The sequence below is a fragment of the Dendronephthya gigantea genome, unplaced genomic scaffold (assembly GCF_004324835.1).
Source record: "Dendronephthya gigantea isolate DGI-Jeju-01 unplaced genomic scaffold, DenGig_1.0 000080F, whole genome shotgun sequence".
Lineage (NCBI taxonomy): Eukaryota > Metazoa > Cnidaria > Anthozoa > Malacalcyonacea > Nephtheidae > Dendronephthya > Dendronephthya gigantea.
The window spans coordinates 484,314-512,000 of NW_021163090.1; the positions used below are offsets into that span (position 1 = coordinate 484,314).

The window sequence follows — 27,687 nt, forward strand, 5'->3', positions numbered from 1 at the left end:
CGGACACAGATGGCCGATAATGACATAAGAATTAGAAAAAAAAATCGAGGACAAATATCCTTTAATAATTTAAGAATTACATTGCTTATTTATAAAACTATTAATTACATTAATCTACAACTTTCTTAAAAGCAATAAAACGATAATTGGAATTTTGCATTCGTCAGAGACAGAGAGTGCTCAATAATCTTTAAATAATACTGTATACCTTTTGAGCTGGAGTGCCCAAAAACTGACCTGTGTTTCGTGAAAGCTTCATTTGACATTACATAAATACTAGAATTGTTCATGCTGCGAACCCGTGTTAACTTTGTACGAATCATTTTGAGCCCTAATGTTCGCTTGCACATGACATAACTTCTGGTCGATAGAAGAATTTTGGTTGGTTTTAAACAAGAGCTATGATTTTGAAATTTTCGTTAGCTATGAAAATATGTTTAAAACAGCGTGTTTTAACAAATCTGACCTGTCAGTTTCTTAACAACTTATCCAAAGCAGTAAAATTCATACCTCGGTACGTAAAAACCAACCAGAGTAGCGAACGAGTGGATAATTTAACAGTGTCATTGCACTGGAGTAATTTCAAACTATATATATGGAGTCGTGTTAACTCGCCTGGCGTTTGAGTGCCTTATAGAGTCCCAAAGCTTTTTCAGTGACATTTGTTGCACTCTTTATCATCGTGTTCATGGCCGCTTCTTCGGGATACTGACGAGCTGCTATCTTTATATCCTCAACAAATATATTGATCACTTCTGAAAGAGAGTTTGTTACACTCGAGATCTTTGCGCGATCTTCACCAATGACTGTTCGCGATGCCCCGTCTCCGATATACACCAGCTTGTGGGCGCTCAGCACAATGAACTTACTATGCGCCACGAAGATTTTCGGCATGTGTCTTTCGCGCACGCTTTCTCCAAAGCTTTTAATGGCTTCCTTCAAAACCATGAACTCACTGTTCATTTTTTCAACAAATGATTTCATACTTTCAAAGCTAGTTTGATTGAAGATATCCGAATGAAGAGAACCTGGGTACGACATCGTCCCTGTGAGAGATGAATGCTGGTCGCCCGCAGGAGTCACAGGTGTTGCGGGTGAGCTACACTGTCGGGAGGGTTTTGGAGGTATAGCCGTCACATCTTCGAACATTTTTTCGTTAATCCTGTCGTCGTTTTTCAGCGTAATCGAGCAAAGTCTACGGACAGTTCTTGGGCTAAGTTTTTTACTTCCCTTTCTGGAAAGGCCCTCTGATGGCGACTTGATAGTGTCAATTTGATTCAATAAATTATTCGTGAGTTCCGATACGTGATCAGAAAGCAATTGAGTACGATCTATATCGGAAAGCGTCGGTGGATTCGGGGCACTATCGGATCTCTTTCGAACTCTCTTTGGTTTCGGCTGAACAACAGGCGGAGTTTTGGTTTCTTGGGGTAAGGTTTTGGCGGTTTCTGGTTCCATTTTACTCGCCTCAGGCTGCTTCGTACTTTCGGCCTGCACCGCCACGGGAGTCGGGCTCACTGCATCTTGGAAAGACTTTCTCGCCTCAGGATTCTGGGTTACGGTTTGTTGCGCGTCCACAGCTGGAGAGGGGCTGATAGGCTCTGGGGAAGAATTTCTCACCACAGGACTCGTCGGGTTGCTACGCTGCGCGGTCACAAGTGGGGTGGGACTGACAGGTTCTTGAAATAATCTTCTAGCCTCAGGTTTTTCGATTTGCGCTGTTGCAGGGCTCAACTGGTTTTGAGTAGCTTCGCTTGTTTCAACTATGATTTTGGGGTGTGAAGGAGTGTTGTCGTCTCGTGTTTCCCCGGTAAACAAGATGTAAGCAACGTTTGCAATCACTGCACCAAGGTTGTACGCCCCGCACGGTATGCACTGGGCTAGTTTTGCGATGGTATTCAAATCATCCTCAGGCTTCTCCTGATAGGCTGATCTCCAGTTGCTCTCATCCAATCGTTGAATAGCAGACTTGATTGAATAATAAGACTCCAACAAAGGTTTCAGTGCTTCCTCGATTCTTCCAGCAATTTCCTTATCGGGCAATTTCTTGGAATTCTTCAACGCACCGAGACCAAACTCCGTTAACAGACGAAGAGCGACCTTAACCTTTCCAGAAATCTCTCGTATCCCGTTTATGTTCAAAGCGTAGACTTCTGACCTGCGCCAATCATCGGTGACAAAGCTCATAAGCTTGGTGACAGCTACGTCCACCGCTTGCTGTAGTTTGTCAAGGTTGTGCATAGCAACATTATGACTCACTCGTAGCTCACGGACTTTATCCATGTGGATTTTCTCCAACACTGATTGCTCCTTTTGTTGGGAGTCCTTGTTCTACAAAAAATCAAGAGAGATCTTAGTTTTTTTTTACCTAATGCGTCGAAGCTCAAGAAACGTAATACCAGAAATATCATGGAATTGAAGATTATAATCATCTCTAACACATTTATTAAAATAAACCTCAGATATCCACACCAAATATGGAACGACACTCTACAATGTGATTAGGACTCTATAGCATAAAAATACTCGTAACCCACCGTCTTCGCAGGTTCGTTCTCTCCAATTCCATATATTTCTTGATAATCAACATAATCATCACTTTCAATTCGCTTTCTGTTTAGGCTCCCTGTGTTCCCCTTGACTCCCTTGTCGGCAAAATTATCGTAAATCTCTTCGACCCTCCCTGGACGTTCTTCGTAAACCTGAGGACGACTCTCTATACTTCCAGATACGACCGGGGGGTTGTTATTACCATCAGCTTTCTCTCCTAGAGGCAATTCGTCGTAAAATGCTTCGGGACCAATTGGTGGAACGTCGTAGACTTCTTCGAGGCCGCTCGGAAGGGTATCGTAGAGTTCTTCGGGTGCTGCAGGAGGGACATCGTAGATCTCTTGGGGTGGATCAATAATGGATGGGCTTGGGATAGTAGCATAATCTTCACCATCACTCGATACAGTACTTACTTGATGGTCGAACTGTTTGACATCATTGTGGGGTAACTGATCGTAAATCTCGTTGCCAGGCAACTGGTCGTACGTCATATCATCCGTATACTTTCCATTTAGTTCAGAACCACTTTGTCCAGTTCCTGCAGGAAAACTGTAGATCTCTTGTGAACCGTGACGACTTCCACTGTTGCTATGGTGTCCGTCGCTGGCGACATCCCTTGCTTTTGGGGGAATAACCGGCAGCAGAGTGTTCCGCTGACCATCATCACACTCGAGTGAGTTGCGTGAAGGCACGTCATACATTTCCTCAGATCCGCTCCCATGAGACATTTCACCGGAAAATCGAAACTCATCACTAGACCTCTCAGAGCTATAGTGCGAGGAGGGAGCTGCATAAATCTCGTTGGTGATCAGTCCGTCCGAAGAATTGCTATTCCGTTCCGCGGAAATCACTCGAGGACTGGGTAAGACATATCCATGCCTCTGCGATTCCGGCGCGGGGTATGCATCGTATGGAGATTTTGGTATCGCATAATCGTCGTCATCTGCGAAAGGCTTCGGTACGTCATAATCAACATCTCCGTATCTTTCTTTATACGCTTGTCCTGGAGTATCATACACATCTTGTGGCTCTGTTGTGTTATCATCATCAAATGAGATCAACTGCAGTCTATTTCCAGGGGCGACACCCTGTTTATCCCCCAGGGAACACAACCACCACCCTTCCATCCCTTCGAAATCTGTCTCCAGTACGGTGATAACGTCGCCTTTCCTGAACGAGAGTTCATCATCCGCTTCGGAGTCATTGCTATATAAAGCTTTTGCGAGAACAACCTAAAAACAAAGGAAACAATTGAGTATTGTCATCTAGACCAGGGATTGTTCTCCCATTTGCAACAACCTTAATACCGGAATTAAGAAGACGGCAGACAATATTATCAAATATCTCTTTGTTTTGCCATTGTCATTATCAACTTGGTAGTTTGTTAGGAACATTCTAGCAACATGCAGCATAGCTTAATTTGGTTATCTCTAGAGAACAAAGCATCAATCTTTGCTTGTTTGTGTCGAAATTGTGTTTGTTGCTAAAGGCGTGATAACGAGGGCATACCAGCCATGACGTGATATTCACCGGAATGCAGACTATCATCATTCATGTCGTTCCGATGATAACAGAGCTTCAAATCTATTTTCTATTTTTATAGACGTCCGCCCAAAATATTTATCTATTTATCTTTCACATATTCCGTATGGCTTTCAAGCGCTATCTTGTTAAAAATATAACAGATTATATTGGACCACCGTGGAGGCTTAAGTACTTCTCTCTTCAATCTGGAGTGTTTAGCGTGTCGCAGGATGCTAGCTTTCTCCATAGAATTATTAATATATGTACACAAAGTGTTTCCAATTGTTCCAAGTTGTTTCTTCTGAGACAATTTGGATTCAGATAGCATTTTTCGTGAGCAAATGGTGATCAACTTAATCAATATTGATATAGACTAATGAAAAAACTGACAGCATCAGAATCTCTCAGACTCAGTTTAAAAAACGCGGCTAACACAGCTAACATTTCGTGAAAACAATCAACACTATACTAGCTGTGGTCTAACATCATGGGTCGTGTGTCGAGTGGATCGACGAATATTCTGAATCAAGAAACATGTATGTTCGGGAAATTCATCATCGTAGGAAAAGGTCGCGCAAACACTGCAAACACTTGATCATGATGAACTAATTAGACAGAATAATTGACAATTAGAATGAAGCACGTTCGTATACACTGTATCTCAATTAAAGTGTTACCACGCAAACACCCACTAGTGTGGAGAATCCACCTTATTTGTCGTGATCTAGATTATCCAATCTTCCGCAGCTAGAAGCTAAATTCTATATTAAATATCCGCCTGTTAATATCACAAAAATGAGGTGTATTAGATTGTGGAGATGCGTTCATAGTGGGTCGTATACACTGGACTGCTGTCTCTCATTATTTCAAGACAAAGCTAAAGATATCACTATTGAATTCTGACGTGTAAATTACAACAAATTTAGATACAGATTTGAATAAAGAATGACAACAACATGTTATCAATCAGAAAACAAACATCCACATTAGCCTTGTCACAAGATGAATTCCCTCCGGTCAACTAAATTGAAACATGGTCAAAATGAAAGTTTCACGAGTGTTTGTAAACGCGTTCATGCAATTATCCGTTTTAAAAGAACGCGCAAATCTATCCTTTTGCAGACTCGTACGATTTTATCATATCAAAGCAAAGATGTGTCAAATATAACCAGATATACATATCGTTCCTTCACAACATAATATCGACCTTTGGCATCAGTTTAATCATAGTTGACAACACAGTGTCTTTGAGTCGAATATAATCTCAGCATTACTAAATACGGTTAACGTGAACGCTTAAGACCACAAACAACACGAAACAAATTAACTAAACTGGCAAACAAACAATAATACACATATTGTGATCTTACCACGCAACCAATTTGATAACGATCATGCATTTCACAGGATTCTCTTTGAACCATCAAAATTTGTTTGCGCGACACGAGTTGTTGGTTCGACCACAATAAACTACTTGACTGACTAGCAGCACTTGGAACGCACACATATATTAAAATATTTCCTTGTAAGATAAGCTGGTACTCAGCCAACGGGTATATACTCCCATGGTATGCCCGTTTTTATTCCAAAGAAGTGTTGATAAGTTCAGCTTACACATCTTTTCACACTAATATATGCCTCGCTAATACACATGTGTAACATATTAGGCGAAAAGCTGTTTTTCATGTACAGTAACTCAATCTTCCTTTTCAGAAAGTGAAGTTCCTTTTAATATTAATATCAACTTGTTTATCATTTCCATTTTTCCTATTTCCGTCTGTGTGGAAGCCATGGAAGACAAACGAACTCTACTCAAGGAAAGTTGTTTGAATTGGTAAAAGGGAAAATAAATTGTAGACCATGAAATGATGGCAATTCCATGTAGTGTGGAGGGTAAAAATCGACTCAAGGAATTTAAAAAGGACTATCATGTGTCAATAAAGGAAAAATAGTTTGAATGTTTGCTTGGTATTGTAGTTTTTTTCCAAAGGCGAGGCATGAGTAATTTCTATTATTAACAATAAATTTTCCTTTAGCAATATCAGAGCAATGAGTGGCAACGAGGAGTTTGTGTGTTTAATCAAATCCGTTTCCCGGAGAAAGAAGAATAGATGCACTTGTTAGTCACTGACTCCTGTTGAAAACACACGTTCACAGCTGAGACTTCCAGGAATAGATAACATAAACCACAGATACACTGATACAGCAAACGACAGAACGTAGCAAACCAGAGCAGTATAACGACAGAAGACAATAGCTGAGCTGCAAGAAAAGCCTGGGAAATTTCGCGACTATCAGCCAATATAGGATGAGTTCACGCCTATCCTGGAGACACGTCCTGTGTTATCCGACAACAGGTGGAGCTGAAGTGTTTCCCAACACTTTGGGTCGGTTGTGGGTTTCATGCTCTTGACTACATTAAAACACCTAACTACACACACTATTAGCAGCCATAGCAGATAACCTCAAAGCTTTTATTGGTTACAACTCTCGACTTACAATCCCAACTATGTCTTTATACAACTTCCCCCCCCCCCTCCCCTTTCCTGACTGAATCTTTGAGTTCTTTACCCGTATAGGAAACAATAAAGAGATATAAGTCATTGCTATTTTAGGTACTTATTTGTTCCTACGAGTATTGGCTGGTCTGAAGTGTTCACAAGTGTTGCAAAGGTTCTTTGTACTGGTCTATATATATTCTTATAGAAGTATGGATGGGGCATATACACACGAATTGAAAGGCATCGCAAGTAGAAATCAAAGCGAGTTTCAATTGGCGGTTGACAGCCAAGTCGTCACAGCCGAAATGCTACGAGAACGTCACTGTCTGTCAATTGTCTTAAGTCGTCTGCCCAAGAGAGGATTAACTGTTTCTCCAAGTAGATTACGTGAACAAAAAAGAACATATCTCTTCAAGTTAGAATTAGAAGTTTAAATTTCCAGCTGGTTCAAGTTATAGACATGTGTTGATGTGATGTTCTTTCGCTTGTTCTCTAGTTGAAAAATTACCTCTGAATTTAAAAACTAAGGAAATCCACTATGAGCACCATAACCAGGTAAAGATGTATGTAAGAAGGTAAGAAATCATAATATAACTGGAACGTAATGGGTCAAATTTGCTTTAGCTAGTAAAACCTGGCTAGAATTATATATATGAATTGTTGAATCAAAATTGTTAGATTAAAACCACTTCTACGGTCATTAATTGTTCTACGGTCATTAATTGTAATCAATTTACAGATTATTTCATTTGGTTCACACTTCATATTTCTTTTTGTCAAAATGATCAAGCTCCTGTGTTATAAAGATAATCTTCAAACAAAGAGTTCATTTCCTATCCTTTATCAAACCAATCAGTTACTGGGTTCAGCGTAAGAAGACAAATGTTTTTGTCGCAAAGTGTTAAAACTGTTTAATTCTGGCCCTAAATACCGTGTGAATTGTAAAGTAAAACTTATACAATTCGAGTTAGGGAGAAGATTTAAAAACGTACATTGTCTTTGCACGTGTTATAATATTATGATATTTCCTAATCTTTCCATGCCGACACGTTTCTCTGTGGGAGAACACCAGAGTTCCCTGAGAAACCCACGCCTGGCTAAATGAGGACAACACGTTGGCTGTCAGAGGTTGTACTCCCACCTCGACTTCGCTCAAGAATATCTTAATAATAGATGAAAGAGAGATTGCTACAATTAATGAAACAGAACACGAGATTCATCGAGAAACTTCCCATATTCCCATGACCGAAAGGTATGTCAAAATGTTTGCAAATTGCTGATGCATACTGTGGGCGTTGAGGAAATTGCGACGCGCAGCTAGCGCGCATTACATTAATTGCAATAATTATCATTTGGCGCGCGACAATAAAACACTATTGCGTTCTCAATGACCAATATCACCCCATACAGTTTATCATCGTATTCAACACGCATGGCTGTAAACATAGCGATATATTACAAAGACGACAGATCCGTAATCCCAGAAAGTATCGGTAGCTCTTAAAAGAGTGGGGATATAAATAAGCAGATCTAAGAGTTTAGTTAAAAAAAAACAATAACAAAGAAAAAATGGTGGTAAAGTGGTGATGATACATGTCATTTTCACCTCTGCATTCGTGCTGACGATTTCCGTTTTCTCTTGAGACCTTAAGACCTCGGGTGATCCGGTGAAACGGAAGAGGGCTGGAAATAGTTGTCAATAAGAACTATCAATCTAGTTTTCTGACGCGAATCGCTGCGAATATCTTCTAAAATTTGATATCCAAAGGAAAAGAAGACGCAATCGTTCGTATTCAGACATCTATAGAATCCAGAACAAGTGAACAACGGCTTTCGGGATGAGAATATTTTCCTGCTAGTTTCAGGCTTTTCGCTCAACGCGACATGACATAGCTGTCAGACCGAAGCTCGTCGTTCATTAGTGCATCAAAAGCAAGTTTTCCAGGAGTCCAGAACTTTGCTTTTCTTTCGAGATCTCGTACGGAAACCACATGGAAATTCAGTTAAATTTCCCAAAGGCAAAGATGGGGAACCAATGAACTCGCTTAGCGCGAAAAAACTTATAATAGGGGACAGCAAAGTGGTCCTTGATATCGTTGACAAAAACATTCAAATGCCACTGCAGCTGAAGGTCGGCAACAAGTTCAAACATTTCAAAGTTCAAACTATTAATACAAACTATTTTCCGGGTGTTTAGAATTGATTGCCAAAAACAACCGCAGACGGAACAAACAGAACGAACTCTTTTATTTGTTCCTATTTAAGATATTTAAATTTTTCACATATCATTGAGCTGCATGATGTCCAGCCGTGTATGAAGACGGATTATGTTCGCTTTCGGGTTTATAAACAGTGGTTTAAAGTAATACTAATGAATTGATGCTTTCTGTTTGGGGAAGATACGTATCGAAATACTATTGTGTTTAATTAGCAGTTATTTTTATCAGTCGTCCAATAAAAGATTAAGAAGTTTAGTTACAAATTATTCTTGTCGTTTATTGAAATTCGTCCAAAATTATACCAACAATGCCATGAGCTTAAGTCTTATTGATATAAAGATTAAAACTCAGACATGCAGACAGACCACTGATTTATTTTCATTTAGCACAAAATATTTGTGGGACATTTTTAAAATTCCGAAATATCCGTGCAAGTTAACTCCTATCGCCCTAGGAGACATCATATTACAGAATTTTGTGATTTTATAATTCTTAAGATGAGAAAAATTGGAACACAGATGCAAAGTAAAAGTATGTGAGCTAAGAATAGGTTTAACCCCCTGTACAGAATTTATCACAAACGCCAGACGTAAAGTATTAATAAAAACTGCACCATGCAGCTAAATTATGTTTGGATTTTATCTTTTTATATATCTTTTTAGGTTGGACGTCAATTTCAATTTGAGCTTCACAATTAGTCAAGTCGTTAAAATTCCACGCAATTTTTTTCCAATGTAGCAATTTTCTTTATGCACAAAATGCTAATTTTTGTTCGTATTTGTGTTCTCTATACATCTACAAAAGGTACATGCACGCAGTCATGATAATCTATAGCATTATCCATCAAGCAGAAAATCGCAGGAATTATTCCTACGGAACGTAAAATGGCTTGACAAATATTCTTTGTAACAGACTATTAGTATCCTGAACCGACACTTTATCGAGGGTCAAAGAGTTGACGGAACTTGGAAATGCCTTTCAGAATATTTCGTCAGCCTAACACATTTACATTTTGCCAGAACACGTTTTGCCGCTTGCTCGATGATTTTATATACGTCAAGTCTAATCTATTTTAAATCTGACGAAAATTTCAACGTGGTTTATCATTTCCACCACGTAGACGATCAGGAAAACATACAAATATATTTGAAGTGCTGGCATACGCTATTGTGTGAACTTTGAAGTACGCGCGCTAGCTTATAATATTAATGCTTTCAACGTTTTGCCGACATAATAAAGTATAAAATATGTACCTAGAAGTTGATGGCTGTGGTCAATTTTGACGAAAACAATAAAATTGCAAAATATACTGAGACTGAGTATATTAAACACTCTAAATATATTGAATAGATGTTATAATTCGGATACGTTTACATATATTGTCCTCAAGGGACTGTTTCTAATCTTCTTAGCTATTTCAAAAAACAGACAATATATTATTTGACATTCTATATTATACTACACTGACGTTCTAAGCTTCTTATATGATTTATGATTACAACACTAACAACGATCATTTCCACAGGAATTTTTTACCCCACGCTTATTAATTTAAACAAGTTATTTTAGAATCGCGTGCTTTTTTTCGAAGTTGCTTAATATATATATATCAAAATTCAATATTCGATGATTTTTCCATAAAATATAGTTACATATATAGAATATTAATCACTGATATCTAGATAAAATCTAGGAAACTTTGGTCTAGTTGTAGTTGACACTTAATTCACGGGTTCTTTTGAAATATACAAAATCAACAAATAAAAATTTTCACAGGATTCTATACAAGTACAACCTGTTAAGGTGCCAATATTTTAGTTCTGATATATTGCGGTCTTAATTATTTTATTATTAAATACAAGGTTGAGGATCAAACAGTTCAATTTACTCTGTCAACTAGGATAGTTTTACATCAAACCCAATGGTTTTGTTTGGAAAAAATTACGCGCAGTCATATGTGGATATTTGGTTGTGACAGCGTCGTATTTGTTCAGGCACAGATGTTGTACAAAAAGAAATTGATGTATACTAATGTATACTGACACTAATGTATACTGACAAACTTTATCACTCCCTTTGCCATCTGCCGAGCTCATATTTTGAACAAAGAACGCTTAGTGGCTACAAAACATACCAATATGTAAACATATGAAACTTTTAACTAAGTCAAAGAAAACTATAATTTGTGAATGTTTATAGACCATCAATTGCTACATGGAATTTCAACGCATTCCATTCGTTAATTTGTACAGAATCGCTATTAGTATATCGCTGTTGAAAAATACTCTGTCAACACTATAGATATAATATTCGCAATTTCTAAGGCAGAAAACGCCACGATGATTTAGCTTTTCCCGATCAAAGTAAACTTCGATAAAAGTATCAATTATAGCAACATTACGATAAGCTAATGTTCTAATTGCCTTTCGAATGTTCATCTCACTAACACAACTGGTAAACCCATTGAATATTATATTAAAACTGGACGGATTATTTAAAGAAGTAAACACAAACCTACCGCGTAATATTGCATGTTTCTCGCTGTATATACAAACAATGCTTCCCAGGAACTATATTACACAGTAACGATGATATCTGATACTGAACACCCTTCAGTAACATCACAGAACTCAAGTAAACGTGCCTTACATTTTAAACCATAATCCATAAATACGGAACGGAAAGGCAGGGCTGACTTATGACAAATGACAGTTATGCTTTACGGAAATATTGGACTTACCGAACTCATGATTCGCCTTAGTCTCGTCTCTTTTTGCGTAATTCTAGAACAACATTCAGTCGACAGTTTATTCGCCAGATAAGAATTCCAACATATAATTAACGCTCCATAATACAGTCTTAATAGACAAACAAATTCCAAAGGATAGCGTACTGGATCTTAGAGAATTTGAACAATAATCACTTTAACTTTAGAGGAGATCTTTACCAATATATCTAAAAGGGAATTAATACAAGATACTCGTCACCAAAACAACAGCATCACAAAGGACACGAGAAGTCGTTAGCGTTATTAAAATACGCCATTACGCATATCATGTTACCTGACCATATAAATTATACATCTAGTGCATGTGGCTACATTAAACGTGTATACACTTACCTAAGACTGTTTTTCTGAACTCTTCTCCGCCCCTCAGGGCAGTGTACCGCCTTTTGATAAGAATGTGTGACTCGGTTTCACAACGTTGATGTTGAAGGTTTCGAAGCGAAGTAAACACAATAGTGAATAGAAACCGGTTAGTGTCCTAGCGATGTTCGATGACGCGTTATACAAAGAGGCTTGGGTGTATGACAGAATATACAATCATCGATCGGATTGAATATATTACTGAAGGATATAAGAGCGCCCTCTCGATGACGTAAGCGAATAACCAGTTTCCGAGGACGGCCAACGCGTTAAAGAAATTTTAATCCTATGAGGATAATGGCCGTGACCGCAGCAGAAATTTGTACATGAACAGAGGGTGCAAGTATTAAGACAACACAAAGTACGTCATGTGATGTTCATCTTAAACAATTGTACAAACGATGCTCAAATTTGGTTAACAAATTTGGTGGAATGCAAAATCCTATACATGTTGCAATTAAAAAATGGAGGTCTTGCAGGTTGTTCTAATTGGAGAATTGCAACTTGGTATGATTCTAATTAGAATGTACGGTTTCATTTTCGGCACTGTAAACCCAACAACATCAATTTCACAGTTGCGGTTGAATAAACTACATGGTCCACCTGCCTTTAGCAAGCTGTATAAACCTGTTGTTGACAATAAAACAACAATGCTTATCGCCCACAAGTTTTTTAAAACATTATTTCTTCCAACCTCCAACTATTAGCGTCAACTGAAGCACAAAAAAGCTTTTCTTTCAATAGAAATGTTCTACTCTCGCCTTGACTGAACTGACCTTGATCGAAAATACTTGAGTTGCGTGTCTGGTTTCGTGTAGAATTTAAAAAATTGTGTTTTGGTAGACAAAATAACGTCACCAGACAACTCGAATCAAATAACAAACACAGTTTGGATTTAAAAGATCTGTTTTGTTACGGTCATTTCCAAATTTATGTCAGCAACAAACAGACCGAGTATAGTTTACAACCACGGGCGTTAAAATTGCCGTCATAGGAAATGGGGGAAGAGAAAGCAGGAAGGGTGAACTTCACATAAGTTTCTACAGTCACGAATGAGTTGAAAATCATATTTTATAGCTTTGTGAAATATATCAGCCATGACATTGTGTTTATAATGAAATCATCATAAATGCTTGTACTTTAAATAAATAACCTTGTACTTTAGACTTTAGTTATAATTTCTCATGCACCTAGAAGTATAGTTGACCATCTGCCTGTTAGTTTCTATCGGTTGGAAGAGGATCTTTGCTAGTATATATCCTAATTTTTATAAACTGTTCATTTATACAAGTGAGTTCAAAATCTTTTGGTTTCCGTTTCACTTTGTCGAGATCGGCTCTAAAAACTCCGTGAAGCTGTTGCAAGAGGATTGCGTGATATATCATCAGGGAATGTCGTTTATTTATCAACCATGCTTTATCAAAACTTTTCAGAACCTCGTGTGTCAACACATGCATCATGGCTGTCGAAAAAACGCGCAGAATCCTTTAACCTTAAAACAAACACATCTATTTAAAGTCAAACTAAATAAAAATGCGGAAAGTGGTGAATATTGAGGTGCAAAAATCTGTCAACACTTTACGAAAAGGAAACATTTCATATTTTCCCGCCATCGTAAACTGTGTTTAGCGCTTGTCGCCCACCCATGCTCGTGGTCGGCTGCATGTCGTGTTTTGAGCGCCATTTTGTCGGGCAGGTACTTCACTGGCACGCGTCATTGCCGCGAAAATATAACGAACATGATTGGCTAGCAATACTGTTCTCTTATTGGCTGGAATAAACCAATCCAACGAGGGATGCAACTCGAACCAAGCCCGTCTGTAAAGTAGTATGTCCCAGGGTTTAATCCACTGGGACATGTCGCAGCTTTCGTCCAATTGGATAATGCTTTTCTATGCTTTCTAAAGAACGAAGCTGTGCGATTGGTTAAAACAAAGATGTATTGTAAAGTTCAGCCAATGAAAATCATTCTTGCGAGGAGCTGCGACACTACCGAATAGGGAATTGATAAGTAGTACAGCTTCGCCCCAAAAGCATGCAAAGCTAAAGAAATTTCATTCTCAACTATAATTTATTAATACTGATTATAGAAAAAGATAATTTTTTCAGACTTACAGCGGAAATGGTTAATACATTTTATTGCAATTGCGTACTGTATTGAATAAACCACCAAGCATTAATTGTCGGTTCTTCCTGTCGTTTGAGATTTTCATGGCTGTTTTCGGAATGTACAAAAACGCGCTTATGGGTTTAATCCCATGCCACCTTTATGGGTTACAGGTGTGAAGACTATTTTTAGCATTCCCGAAATAAAATCTCATCTGGAATGCGGAATGAGTTACGCCTATAGTTATCCATCAACGATCTTATACAAATAGTTTGATACAAACGTAATTACCAGAAAAATCTTTGATCTTTATCACCTCAAGAGTTTGATCAAAACATTTCTTACAAATTCAACACAATAAATATTGGTTGCAAGTCAAGAAAATGGTTGAAAACTCGCGAGACTTAATTGTGAGATCAGATAATTGTGTATCAGATGCCAGACGGTATATCATATGGCTGAAGGTCACCCTATTAAGCTAGTCACCTAGACGTGATTCTGTTTAATAACTTTCTTGTCCACAGGAGTGTCTGATAATCTAGATGTTTCTTGTCATTCAGGGCTGGTTTCTACTCAAGAAAATGATCCTCAAAAATAGATTGGACAGGATATGGTTTGTCTGTGGGTTCTCAAGCAGAACAAATGGCTTTAGGGAAACTGGCTGTAGTCAGTGTAGTGCCTAGTTAATACATTATCTGTGACACAGATTACTGTTATTTATCTTCATTTGCAACCTCAAATAAAAGAAACGTCTTAGAGGAACTAATTTAATATTTCTCTGACCCTGAATAGCAATAAAACTAAATAAAACTATTTGTTTCTTTCTTTTTATATTCGGAGCACTTTACTTTTAATAAAACATCTTACCACCTGTGTGATTCTGAATTATATTTTAACAATAATTTAGTTTTAACCTGGAATCATAGTTTTAAAGCTGAACTATAAGTTTGTTTGCTTTTTTGGTTTTATAAACTCCCTAAAATTGCCTGTTAACTTGCCTGAATTAAAATCGACCAAAACTTCGCCAGCAGAAGTAGATTTTCTAATCATTTTTGACCAGCATTACTGATGTTGAAAACACATCTTCAGCTGCCATATCATGGTTGCCACAGTATTATTTAAAAACCATTACAGGTTGATCATAAAGTTGCCAGTATTCTTGTGTAAGAGATGAGAAAAAGGACAAATGCTTGACCACCACCCCAGAGAAATGCAGCATAGTTGGGCATGGTAAGACGAGCACTTTGGTACACAAATGATATTAATGCACCTGGAATAAATGTGACATTGCAGTGAACAACAATTCGAAACAAATGGTACACTCTAAAGTAAGTGTTGTTTGAGACTTACTGGTTATAACTCCACCAGTCACAGGAAATAAGAAGCCCACAATTATAACAAGTATTGGAAAAAATCTGCCGTATTTGTGTCGTTGTAAGGAACAGAATGAGAAGAGTGCTACTATACAATGAATTAAGACGGATGTGCCTAGATCATACAGAAATATCCTATACCACATTCCTAAGAACAAAAAAAAACACTTCAATACAGCTGTCATTAATGTGGCAATTTGACACAAAGTTACCGTCTTTACTAGCAAGGGGGCAGCCAGGGTTGGTTATGGAAAATGCCTAGCTACATTTTAGATTTGGGGAATGGAAACTGGTATATGATTCTTGATTGCCCAATCCTGACACTAACTGCTGGTCAAAGTTACCAATATACAACTGGCCCCAGATAATTAGAATTTGGAGGTGGAGCTGTACAAATAGATTTCAATGATATACACTGCATTGACTGCACCCCCCCCCCCCTCTTCTGCATGGCAGAGACGTCTGGAACAATACTATCCTCCTAAAAGTAATAAATGCCAAAAGTTTTCCCAAGTAATTACTGTTTTATGAACCCGAGCTAATGAAATAGATCAAAACAACTCTCAATTCCAAACCAGTTGAAACAGATTAAAAAGTGAGTTCACACAACAGCGTCAGTCTAATCATAAAATATTAACCTGCGTCAAAACGTACCACTGAACGATGAATTTTCGTTCTGTGCATCCATTCTCGCGACTCCATCGTTTAAAACATTTGAAAATCTTTTAGATTTAGCTCAAAAATTATTATTTCCACATTAATCAGCATCACTCAAGTCTCAAACGTACTTTGTTAATAATTTTTATATTTCTTACATGAAAATTGAAATTATTTCGCTGACGGGGAAAATTGTGGGCATCGATAAATTTAAAACCATTGAAAAAAACACATCGCTCAGGATGATAAAGTGAATATGTTCTTATTAAATTACTTGTAAATCTTTTTGAAGCAAAGAGAAGTGATAAGATAAATTAGAGATTTGTACTTTACCAAATGGTCAAATACACAAATGAAAATGCAGGAAAATGAACAAAGTGGTGCTGTCTTGACAAGCAATACCTCACAAACAAGAAGTGCACATTCTGTTGCCACACTTGTTGAAGAGATAGTACCATCAAATACCATCTTAAAAACATCTAAACATTTAACTAGAGGTGAACGTTTGCATAAAAATGTACAACAATACTATAAACGGCAGGAGGAACTACAGAGTATGTTAGCAGATGGTGACGAAATTAACAAGGTTAACGAACCAGCTTCTAAATTTGCAACAAGAGCAGCGAAAATTAGTTTGGCTTGTAACCTCTTGTTGTTAATTGGCAAAACAATTGCATGTGTGCTATCAGGATCATTATCTATCATCTCAAGTCTGGTTGACAGTGCAATAGACTTGATATCTGGTGTGCTGATATGGTTGACAAACCGATCCATACGTATGACCAATTTCTATGAATACCCAGTTGGGAAGACTCGGCTGGAACCATTAGCAATTACAGTGTTATCTGTGATTATGGCGATTGCATCGTTACAAATTATCATTGAATCTGTTCAATCATTGGTGAAGAATTCATCTGGTCCAGATATGTCATTACCAACCATTATTATCATATGTGGTACTATTGGGATAAAAATACTTTTATTTCTGTATTGTCGTAGATACAATTCACCATCAACTGAAATACTAACACATGACCATCGCAATGACGTCATTTCAAACATAGTTGCATTAACGTTTGGTTATATCGGTGACAGATGGTGGAAACCAGGTGATGCTGTTGGTGCAATATTGATAAGTACATACATTGCATATGGTTGGTTTAGTGTTGGATGGCAACAGGTCAAGAGTCTCTCTGGTTTCACTGCCACTCCAGAGCTTCTAACAAAGCTCTTACAAGTGTGCTGTAATTTTGACAACAGGATTCAATTTATTGATACCCTAAGAGCATACCATTTTGGAAACAATTTGATTGTTGAAGTTCACATTGTGCTGCCACCTCAAATCACACTTCAAGAGGCGCATGATGTTGGCGAGCCACTACAACGAAAGTTAGAAATGTTTAGTTTTGTTGAACGAGCTTTTGTGCATATTGATTACGAGTGTGAGCATCGCCCTGAGGATGAACATTATATTGCTGAAAATGTTATGGACTTATCATAGAACAGCTTAGTTGACGTTTAAACCTATTATGTTGAATATGTTGAATATGATGTGATGTGATAAAACCTACCTTCAATATCTTCTTACTTTACTCTTGTTCTTCCCTGCCAAAATATATGCTCAACAAAATATCAAAACTACTGTACACTAAAGATCTTATTTATTTTATATTGATGATCAACCTATACTCTAAATGAAGTAGAATTTTTAAATATTTTATACACTACATGCAAGCTGCTAATAATCTACAAGCACAATGAGCCTTTCTTAATACTTGGATAAAAGAGAAGCCAGATTATTCAAAATATTGAAAGTTTAACTACATATTAAATATTGTTTCGATTGTCAATATATAGTTGTAAAAAGAAATAAATACTTTATATGGTGTACATTTGTATTCCATTTGCATTTCCTTTGGTAGTTATACTTGATACCATTTTCATTTCCTCTGGTACCTGGGCTAAACTGATAAACACTTGTTTTATCTTTCCAGGAAAGTGTTTATTATGTTGCAATTATAATGAGCCAAAATGCAAATAGGTCGATAAATATTTCCCCATTCTGTGACCACAAAATCTCCCAATATTAGCAATTATTCCCATGTATTTCAGAATTCATTATTTGTCGCTATTAGTAGCAATTATAGTGTGGGAAGACAATATGCTGTCTTCTTTGAGCCGTCGGAAGTCAGGTTTGATGAATGGAGTAATCAGAAAAGCAGCTAGACATATTCCTGTGTTGAACCAATTTACAAATTCACTGCTGATCGATGCTACGGTGTAGGATGTTATCCCAAGGACCAAAACACCGAACATTTGTCCACATGTCAAAAGTACACCCGATGATGAAATTTCAGGTACAGGATACGTCAGTTCCGCACCAAGTAGAAAGCCCATTGTGGTTAGAGCTGCTGTGAGGAATCCAAATAACGCAACAATTAAAAATATGACCTCTATTGGTGCATTGTACTTTACTGCTAATGTAAAAGCCAAACTTGTTATGAAAATGAAACCAGAACATGCCACAAATGATTTCTTATAAGTCTTTGTCCGATCAAGCCAAAACCCAGCGAGAAGCATGCCAGGGATACCGATCACAGATCCAATGAATCCTACCCAGCCAACTAGCTTTTCACTAACGTCATAATTGTCAAGAACAATATCACTTAGCAGGCTAAAAAATGCATAGAGAACACCACTAACTGCTCCAAATGTTAGCCCAGTTAACACAAATGAGGTGTTGCCTAGTAATTCCTTTAAAGACGTGAGGAATGAAGGTTTTGTCTGGTCATCTGTGCTGACTGCTGCCTGAGATGGACTTGGCGGAGTTGGGGGCACATTATCAAATAAAATCACAGCCGCAATGATTGTGGTTGAACAGAGCATTGCTTGGACAAGTATACTCTTACGTATGCCATCTTGTATTTTCGTGTGACTTTCAACATCAGGCACAAACTGAACTGCAAATAAATAGGCTGATCCCATGCCAAAGGAAAGACCACTTGCTGCTATAGAGGTGGCTAATGATCGCTCATATATACCAAACCAAATTGAAGCCAATTGTGCCGGGAGAGAAAGAACAAAACAAGTTCCCAACGATGCTAGGATTTGACCGCATAATGACAACGCGAATCCGTTTCTGCCAGCTCCAAAGAACTTGATCCACAGAGCGATCAAACTTAACAGGCCACTTATGAGACAGCCAGACTTCAAAGTCGTCTTATTAATAACGAAAGCCGCCGGTAGACCAAAAATCATGATGATTGCGAGGTTGTTGAGGGACAATAGTTGCGCGGGAAACGATGAAACAGCAAAATGATACTCTACGATGTTGCTAATCGCACTGTAGAACAGCCATTGAGTTAGATTCTCGGCTGTAAGTAAGGTCAAAATTGCCAACATCACCCAACGCCTTCTGTACAATTTCGGTTCTTCTTGGCTGGCTGTTTCGTTGAACTGTGGCAAAACATTAGCAGGTTTTGGAAAAAGTAAAGAGTCCGTTTCCATTTTTCTTACTCTCAGTTTTAAATCGTTTCGACTTCGAGAGAAAAAATCGTTCGTATCTTTGAAAGCCGCAATGAAGCGTTGGCGAGAATTATTAATCAATGATTCAATTATGAATATTCTTTCTCCTTGAACGGAACTGCGCACGCGTAGAATGCTAATTATGTATTATAAAGAATTTTGAACAATGCATGGCTAGGGGTGCATGACAGAAAAAACACCCAGTGAATTGTGATTTTAGGGCTTAGGCTGTTATATTCGTGGCTTTAAACACCATGGCCATCATTGCTTCATTCCTTCTAGTAAAATACTAGATGTTTACTTGTCATCTACTTTTCTAATATTCAAAAGCAGACACACGCAAATACAAGTACATACAACTCAATCATGCGGAAATCATATGCGCAATATCGCAGTAATTAAATATTCATGTTGTTTTAGGCCAAACCAGGAACGTAGATAAAAATAGGTCCGCTGAGCGAACAAACATGTACCTGTGAATGCAGGCAAATATAATTGTAGCCAATCTTTCTACTTTTTTTCAACATGCTATATTCATATGTGACAGAGATTTGGGGATGTAACAACCAACATTTCATATTCAGTGCGACAAAGTCTGTTTAAAAACGGAAACCCATCCATAAATCTACTCTTTTGGGATCCCAAATCAATTCTCTTACCACAAACCTATAGAAAAGATCATTCCTTTTGATCTCCTAAAACACCCTCAGCATTTAACTTATGCTCTAATGTAATAACAGTTATTGCTTTCAAATTTCAATGCCCTTTATTATTGTTATTATTAGAATGAATAATTAATAATATGCTAACAAGTTTTTGACTTGCCATAGGAGACACAAAAAATATTTACAACTTTACTTGCGTTAGCGTGGATGGGACACATTTCTAAATAAACTGAAATATCTAAATACTATATGCAATAATACATATTACATGCTATTGTTGACTACCACAGACCTACTTTTTAAGGAGGTTAAAGCTAGTCTATAACTACAATAAACTAAAGTATGTTGATTCAGTCAACCAACGACAATATCTTCAGCATGTTCTGGATATGATATATCACCAAATTTCTGCACCCAAAATGTGAACCATTCTGAAAAAAATAGTGAAGTTTTTTTATTAAAAATATTGATAAAATGTATATTCAAATGAATCCTACCACAATGAATTAATAACATTTACTTAATAACATTTCTCTTACCAATCCCTCTGTCCAACCATTGAGGACTTAGTTTGTAATAAACAAAGATGAAATAAACAGGAACTCCAGCAAATATGAAAAGGAGACAAAAGAAGGAGGGAAGAGGATTTTGAGAGAATGGAGCAATGATCAAATAAAGGGCTGCAATAATGATTATTACAGGAAAAATGAAGAATACCTAAAAAGAAAAATGATTTCTTTAATGTGATAAAAGATATTGCATGACTATTATATAATTATCTAATCCTTTTAGTACATGCATTTTTAATAACATCACAAATTCATCTAAAAATAGCAAGGTAAGGAAAGCAATGAAATCCACAACAATATGGAAGCATTAACTAACTCTGAAGGGTCGTTCTGCATTTGGTTTGGAGAATCTCATGTAGAGCAAGCCAGAAATCGTTGCACCATAAAAAACCCATGAAGCAAACGTAAAATAGTCAATTAGGGTGCTAAAACCACTGGATTCTGGGATCAACATGAGCCATGCAATGATACTCTAGAAAGAAGAAAGTTTGATGTAATTTTTGCTGGTGAAGATAATCTTCTTTAATATAATATGTAATTGATTAGCAAAAAAAAAAAAGCTTTCAACTTTGAACTCACTTGAACAATAAGTCCGGGAATAGGAGTAAATCGGGCATTGTGAATCATCGCCATGAATTTAGGTAGTTCTCCATTTTTAGATGCTGCATAGAATACACTAAAATGAATCAAAAGATGTATATGCTAAGTAAAACATTTGTTCACAGTGACTTTTGTCTTGAATCAGAAGTGAGTCTTGAAGCAATGATTTTCATACCGTCCACTAGACAAGGCAGAGCCATTAGCTGCACCGAATGTGGAGCAGGCAACAAACACTGGAATAATCCAAGCCATGACACCAAACATTTTGTTTGCAAACAACTAAAAACATGAAAATGGAAATGAGTTAAAAGAAATTGCTTGTCTAAAGGCATTACAGTACAGAAGTAGGTAAGAAATAAGAAAATTGGCAAGGTACTTACCACTGCCACTGCTCCACCTTCAATTATATCTTGCTCCGACAACACAGTAAAGTAGGCAATATTTGTCAACAAGTACACAAATGTTACCAATGGAATACCAATACCTATGGCTCTTGGAATGTTTCTATCAAAGTATAGAATGGTTCTTGATGAAAAATTTTACCACATGACACAATCACTTAGGAGTGGTAAAGAAACAACCACCATTCATTTACACATGTAGTTAGCAGTACATCAACATACTTGTTAGGGTCATGTACTTCTTCTGAAATATAATTTAAGTTATTCCACCCATCATATGCCCAGAGACCATTGTAAAATGCTTGTCCAATTAATCCAATTTCTGAAACAGTTGCTGTCCCAGAAAATGAATGTTTGCCATCTAATTCTGTTGTATATCCTAAGAAAGAGCCCCAATTACACAGTGAGTGAATCACAATGCCACCATCTTGGTTGCATTTTCAAACATGTACACCAACCATATTAAAATGTACCTTGGAAAAGTCTGACAATACCAGTAAGGATAATCAACGCAAGAGCAAGAAGCTTTGCAGCCATGAAAAACACTTGTACCCGTGCAGCCAATTTGACACTCAAACAGTTTACAATTGTGATAATAGCTAGAAATGAGAGAAAAACTGGCTGTAGCACTTTGAAGTGTCTCAGTCTAACATTATTCAAGATACACTTTTCAAAGTAAGGGGAAAATACAAAAGAAAAATAGACAAACATTCAAACAAGCATATTGCTTAGAGATTCCTTGGAAGATGGGATGAAACTATTCATCATTTGATCACGTATGGATTGACCAGAATCATATTGGAATTCTGATTATCTAATCAGTATAATTAGGTACCAACCCAACATACATACAGCTGTCATTATATCAATAATGTGGGTATTAAATTACATCAGAAATACTTATAAGGACAACATAAGGACAACAGATCTCCAAAGAGCCTCTAAAAGCACTTGCGTTATCTAAATAATTTATTATGAATAAATATTCCAGGAGTATTATCAATGCATGTGTTAGTTTTATATCAAATATTGATAACATCTCAACTTCGGAGATCTCGTTAATCAGCTTTTGACTGATTTATTGAATGAGCAATGCAAAGACAGGTGTCTGATAGAAAATTCTTGCAGTCGTGATCAAATTGAGAAAAGATTGATCCCAAAAACTACAAAATAACTAGAGGTCCAAAAGACCCACACAGATTGACTGGACATCACAGTCCCTGCCAAATTGGCACACAGATGGATAATCAATTCTTTGATTTCACCCAATTAATAATTCATCAAAACCTGGCAACAATATAAGAAATTCTTTTCATGCAACTTATATTCAATGTTATTTGATTGTCCTTTATCGCTTTCCACCTCTGATATACGCCAGTAGCAATGTGGTATTGCTACGCACACCTTTTCATATCAATCTTATCACTTTTTTTACTCCCTTCCCACTATAAAAACTAAAATAACTGAACCTAGCATAAATTAAAATCAATTTTACTGGCCCACACGGAAGCAACTCTAGGAAATTACAAATGCAAAACAGAAATTTATACAATATCAACAGACGTCGTTAAATTAAACAAAAAAAAACTTTCACTATGTACATGAGTACACGAGAACATATTCTTCTGTTGAAAGAATTTTTTTTCCGGGTTAAGTAAGGGATGAACAGTTAGGGTTAAACAATCAGATTTAAGTGCTTGTGATATCCTCACTTTTTGCGTGTTTTCGCCCAAATATTAATAGTTGCTAAGAGAAGATATGAAATATCTCTAAAAATGTCCATTTTAATAATATCATGAAAGCAAAAACAATACTACGATATAAATTTTCTCCATTGTCTGGAAGTATTTTATAATATAAACATACATGTCTAAAAATTCTAGAAATTATCTAGTTATTTTATTGTAAATGAAGAAGAAAAGAAATAAATAAATTACAAAGGCAAATAAAACAACGCACAGCAACGCGCCATATTTTCGCGCGAAAATTACTTTGTAATACATTGTTAAATAACTTGGCAAGAATCAAGTTTTTATGTGCTCTGCTTGCGATGTTAAACTTTGAGATGATTTTAAATTAGATACTTATAAATAAGATAGATGAAACAGAGGGATTAAACACTTACCAATCGCCAAAGCAGCTAACAGTTTTATAATAGTTTGAACATCAGAACGCGTCGTACAATCAGGAAAGAAAGGTGTAACAATGTATTCGCCAAAAATCAAACATATGATCGCCAATTGAGAAGGTTTGATGACGATACAGGCGGTCCAAGCGTAGAGGAAGGACGGCAGAGCACCAAAAGATTCACGCAAGTAAACGTACTCGCCTCCAGAACTTGGGATCATCGTTCCTAGTTCAGCGTATGCCATTGCACCACAAACAGCGAGAACACCGCATATAGCCCAGACTATGAGCGCCATGCCAACAGACCCTGATGCTTCAAGAACTCCCTTTGGTGAAGCAAAGATACCACTACCAATCATAGTACCAACGATCACAGCAACGCCACCGAGAAGCCCGACATCACGTTTCAAACTAACACCACTCGGCTTATCGCCATTCAACAATCCTTTCTCAGTTTCGGGGCTGCTAGAATTGCTCGGCGGTCGCTCTTCGTTTGCCATTAAACTTGACATCTTTTTGAATATATGTGTAAAAAATCTGATCCTCCGATTGTAATTTTGTACAGTTAAAACAGAGGTAAAACGAAGAAAAAACACAACGGTCCCCTTCCTTTAAGACACGTGGATTTCACAATAACGTTTATTGCCTTGTAGTATCGAACTCAGCCTTGTTTTTACTTTCGACCAATAGGAAGCCAGGGAATAAATTATAACGATAAGTGCCTTATTTAGGACACAATTCGCGCCAATTCATATCGCGTTTAAACGCGCAAAAAAAATGAAATAAAACTATTTTGCGATCAAATTACATCTGATTTAAGCCTATTAGTTATTTTTAAGCTAGCCCTGTCGTTATTTTATGCGTTAAAATGCGTTTAAAAGGAATAAAGTGGTTGGTGTAGTTTGTTTTGTTTGTGCGAACACGTGGATTTAACATGTAAATACAAGATCCACCATGTTACATCAGCCGCTTCTGGCCGGAAATTGCGCCTTAAGTATCAAAGTACAAACTGCGCTCAAATTTGGCCCGGTTTGTTTACAGTATTTTCAACGTTTTCAGCCTTTTCACATATTTCCACGTGTTTCTGGTTGCTAAGATTTCCGAGAATAGAACCTAAATAATAATTTACCCCTAGCTTTGTATTTAAAAGCCCATGTTTTTTCCCCTTTTCTACTATTTCTGAACAGAGCTTCATTTTTCACATAGTGTATATTTCACATAGTGTATAATATGTATAATATAAATGGCTCGAGCTCTACAGTTGCACTAATTGAGTAATTGGCTCAGTTGGGGGGAGGTTTACCCGTCCACGTGAACAGTCGCTCTGACCTCAAGCACAAAGAGTAATGGGAAGACAGAGACATCTTATTCATAGACCGTATTACAGCCACTGAGCTATATTGCACTGTACTGTCTCCAGCAGGCCGGGCACTTAAAGCAGTGTGCATAGTGCAAGCCCATATCATAAGCATGATTTTTTTAGATGTAGTGGGTAGACGAATACACTACTTGAGACCGTTACATGATTTTGTATCTCACATAAAGGTGGTATGCGATTGCTGCCGCAACACGCCGCAACACACGAAAATGCATTCTCCCTCGCCAAATTGCAACAAATCAGGCAAATTTAATAATTAAAACAGATGAGATATATATACACTTACCGATCGCCAAAGCAGCTAACAGTTTTATAATAGTTTCAACATCAGAACGCTTCGTACAATCAGGAAAGAAAGGTGTAACAATGTATTCGCCAAAAATCAAACATATGATCGCCAGTCCAGCTGGTTTAATGACGATACAAGAAGTCCAAGCGTAGAGGAAGGACGGCAGTTCACCAAAAGCTTCACGCAAGTAAACGTACTCGCCTCCAGAATTTGGGATCATCGTTCCCAGTTCAGCGTATGCCATAGCACCACAGACAGCGAGAACACCGCATATAGCCCAGACTATGAGCGCCATGCCAACAGATCCTGATGCTTCAAGAACTCCCCTTGGTGAAGCAAAGATACCACTACCAATCATAGTACCAACGATCAAAGCAACGCCACCAAGAAGGCCGACATCACGTTTCAACGTAACACCACTTGACTTCTTGCCATTCGGCGGTCCTGGTCTGGTTCCGGGGCTTTCAGAGGAGCTAGACGACCGTATTTTGCTTGCTGTTAAACCCGACATCTTAACTACAACCACCACTGCCACGAAGTCTGAATCGCAATTTGAAACCCCCCAACGTTCTTAATTTTAATTAAGAACGTTGGTGGTTTAAAAATTTTTTGGTGACTTTTCGTTGGTGGTTTAAAAATTATTTTCAAATGGACATATTACACATATTAAAGTAATGAGCTCATATATGACCTGAATTCAAAGTCAAATTTCTTTTCGGCGTCCACTCTGGAATCTCTTCAAATTTGAATGGAAGACAGTTTATAAGGTCAAAACAATTATTTAGAACATTTTAAGGTTGAGAATTACATTCAGAGCCAGAAAAATTATTTTCAAATGGACATATTACACATATTAAAGTAATGAGCTCATATATGACCTGAATTCAAAGTCAAATTTCTTTTCGGCATCCACTCTGGAATCTCTTCAAATTTGAATGGAAGACAGTTTATAAGGTCAAAACAATTATTTAGAACATTTTAAGGTTGAGAATTACATTCAGAGCCAGAAAAATTATTTTCAAATGGAAATGCAGTAGTGAGTTCTGAATTCAAAGTCAAGTTTCCTTTCAGTGTTCACTCTGGAATATCCCCAAATCTCAATGTTTATAAGGTCAATTATTTAGAACATTTTACTGCTGAGAATTTGCTTCGTCCTGTACTCCTTTCCTCTTGTTAAACTTTCCTCAATGGTTGACCTAAGTTTCATGAATTCAGGGTACATATGATATGAGACCCAATATATAAAGTACATGGAATAGTCAAAATACAAATAACTAAATTTATATTACCTTCAATAGTCTTCATTACTTCATGTATGAATAAATGCTCACAGAAAATATTCTGCAGCAAGAAAGCAAATGGTCAGCTATGATCAATTAGATAATATTTTCATGGTTTGATGTCATAGTTTGAGCCATAATTCATCGCATCGCCACTATCGTGCACACCCGCTTTCTATCATCAAAGATCTCGGACCTGCATTCGGCCATTGATTGGAAAACACCAATGTCATGTTTCATTGAACGTTTTATCAATGAAGTTCCCAGTATTTCTTTATTTTACACGAGGAAAGTCGAAAATCTTACATCGCTCTTTGACAGCCGCCATATTTGTTTTGTGGTATTCATAAATGACGTCATAAGTTTTAAGCGCGAAATACGTGCCAAGCAAAAAAATCTCCTCTTAATACATTCATCATTGTACCCAGGCTTCATTATATGTAACCTTAGACTTTCGAAGCAGCGTTCAGCTTTGTTAATTTTAAAGAATTTCCTTAGAAAAGCTTAATTCTATCAATGAAAGGGAGGAATATTTAATATATTCTTTTCAAATGCTCTTTGTCTCAGCTTAGCATCTCCCTCCCAATAAAAAGTATCATTATTTAAATTGTGGGCACTGTTTCGAAGATGAAGTCTTCCACTGTTTCGAATGGGAGGCCGGGAGGGATAGTCGATGACGTTAAGCCCGGCGCACACTGGAGGAAACAGCTGAGCTGAGCGTCACTCGTGGCTGTTAGCTGACCTGTTTCTTCAAGTGTGCGGTGTCTTATTAGA

At 37.3% G+C, this 27,687-nt stretch overlaps 4 protein-coding genes across 7 annotated transcripts; 1 reads left to right on the forward strand and 3 right to left on the reverse strand.

Annotated features, from left to right (window-relative positions):
- Nucleotides 1-44: 44 nt before the first annotated feature.
- On the reverse strand, nucleotides 45-12,217 carry LOC114532660 (breast cancer anti-estrogen resistance protein 1-like). 3 transcript variants are annotated; one of them, XM_028554216.1, is made up of 4 exons: nucleotides 11,916-12,217; nucleotides 11,535-11,749; nucleotides 2,538-3,782; nucleotides 45-2,331 (listed from the first exon to the last, which is right to left on the reverse strand). In XM_028554216.1, the coding sequence occupies exons 2-4, from the start codon at nucleotides 11,541-11,543 to the stop codon at nucleotides 607-609; spliced, it is 2,979 nt and encodes a 992-aa protein (XP_028410017.1). In that variant the 5' UTR covers nucleotides 11,544-11,749; nucleotides 11,916-12,217; the 3' UTR covers nucleotides 45-606. The 3 variants fall into 3 exon arrangements, with proteins under 3 accessions (XP_028410017.1, XP_028410016.1, XP_028410015.1); XM_028554215.1 differs by lacking the exons at nucleotides 11,535-11,749; nucleotides 11,916-12,217 and adding an exon at nucleotides 11,313-11,467; XM_028554214.1 differs by lacking the exons at nucleotides 11,535-11,749; nucleotides 11,916-12,217 and adding an exon at nucleotides 5,445-5,548.
- A 4,126-nt stretch (nucleotides 12,218-16,343) lies between these two features.
- Nucleotides 16,344-17,661, forward strand: LOC114532664 (metal tolerance protein 11-like). The gene has a single exon (XM_028554222.1). The coding sequence runs from the start codon at nucleotides 16,432-16,434 to the stop codon at nucleotides 17,578-17,580; it is 1,149 nt and encodes a 382-aa protein (XP_028410023.1). The 5' UTR covers nucleotides 16,344-16,431; the 3' UTR covers nucleotides 17,581-17,661.
- Nucleotides 17,662-17,779: 118 nt separating this feature from the next.
- Nucleotides 17,780-19,786, reverse strand: LOC114532663 (uncharacterized MFS-type transporter C09D4.1-like). The gene has a single exon (XM_028554221.1). It carries the CDS (start codon nucleotides 19,584-19,586, stop codon nucleotides 18,198-18,200), a length of 1,389 nt encoding a protein of 462 aa, XP_028410022.1. The 5' UTR covers nucleotides 19,587-19,786; the 3' UTR covers nucleotides 17,780-18,197.
- A 546-nt stretch (nucleotides 19,787-20,332) lies between these two features.
- Nucleotides 20,333-27,653, reverse strand: LOC114532662 (b(0,+)-type amino acid transporter 1-like). Of its 2 annotated transcripts, XM_028554219.1 has the most exons (10): nucleotides 27,319-27,653; nucleotides 25,631-26,210; nucleotides 22,313-22,438; nucleotides 22,062-22,218; nucleotides 21,819-21,942; nucleotides 21,614-21,717; nucleotides 21,418-21,514; nucleotides 21,155-21,310; nucleotides 20,809-20,986; nucleotides 20,333-20,700 (listed from the first exon to the last, which is right to left on the reverse strand). In XM_028554219.1, exons 2-10 carry the CDS (start codon nucleotides 26,142-26,144, stop codon nucleotides 20,624-20,626), a joined length of 1,533 nt encoding a protein of 510 aa, XP_028410020.1. In that variant the 5' UTR covers nucleotides 26,145-26,210; nucleotides 27,319-27,653; the 3' UTR covers nucleotides 20,333-20,623. The 2 variants fall into 2 exon arrangements, with proteins under 2 accessions (XP_028410020.1, XP_028410019.1); XM_028554218.1 differs by lacking the exons at nucleotides 25,631-26,210; nucleotides 27,319-27,653 and adding an exon at nucleotides 23,965-24,982.
- Nucleotides 27,654-27,687: the final 34 nt, after the last annotated feature.

Coding starts and splice junctions, on each gene's coding strand:
- LOC114532660 (XM_028554214.1), bottom strand. CDS start 5,498: ATGGTTCAAAGAGAATCCTGTGAAATGCATGATCGTTATCAAATTGGT. Junction 3,783..5,444: donor GTTATCAAATTGGTTGCGTG/GTAAGATCACAA, acceptor CTTTGTTTTTAG/GTTGTTCTCGCAAAAGCTTT. Junction 2,332..2,537: donor AGAACGAACCTGCGAAGACG/GTGGGTTACGAG, acceptor GATTTTTTGTAG/AACAAGGACTCCCAACAAAA.
- LOC114532664 (XM_028554222.1), top strand. CDS start 16,432: ATGAAAATGCAGGAAAATGAACAAAGTGGTGCTGTCTTGACAAGCAAT.
- LOC114532663 (XM_028554221.1), bottom strand. CDS start 19,586: ATGGAAACGGACTCTTTACTTTTTCCAAAACCTGCTAATGTTTTGCCA.
- LOC114532662 (XM_028554219.1), bottom strand. CDS start 26,144: ATGTCGGGTTTAACAGCAAGCAAAATACGGTCGTCTAGCTCCTCTGAA. Junction 21,515..21,613: donor TCTGCCTTGTCTAGTGGACG/GTATGAAAATCA, acceptor GATTCATTTTAG/TGTATTCTATGCAGCATCTA. Junction 21,311..21,417: donor TTCCCGGACTTATTGTTCAA/GTGAGTTCAAAG, acceptor TCTTCTTTCTAG/AGTATCATTGCATGGCTCAT.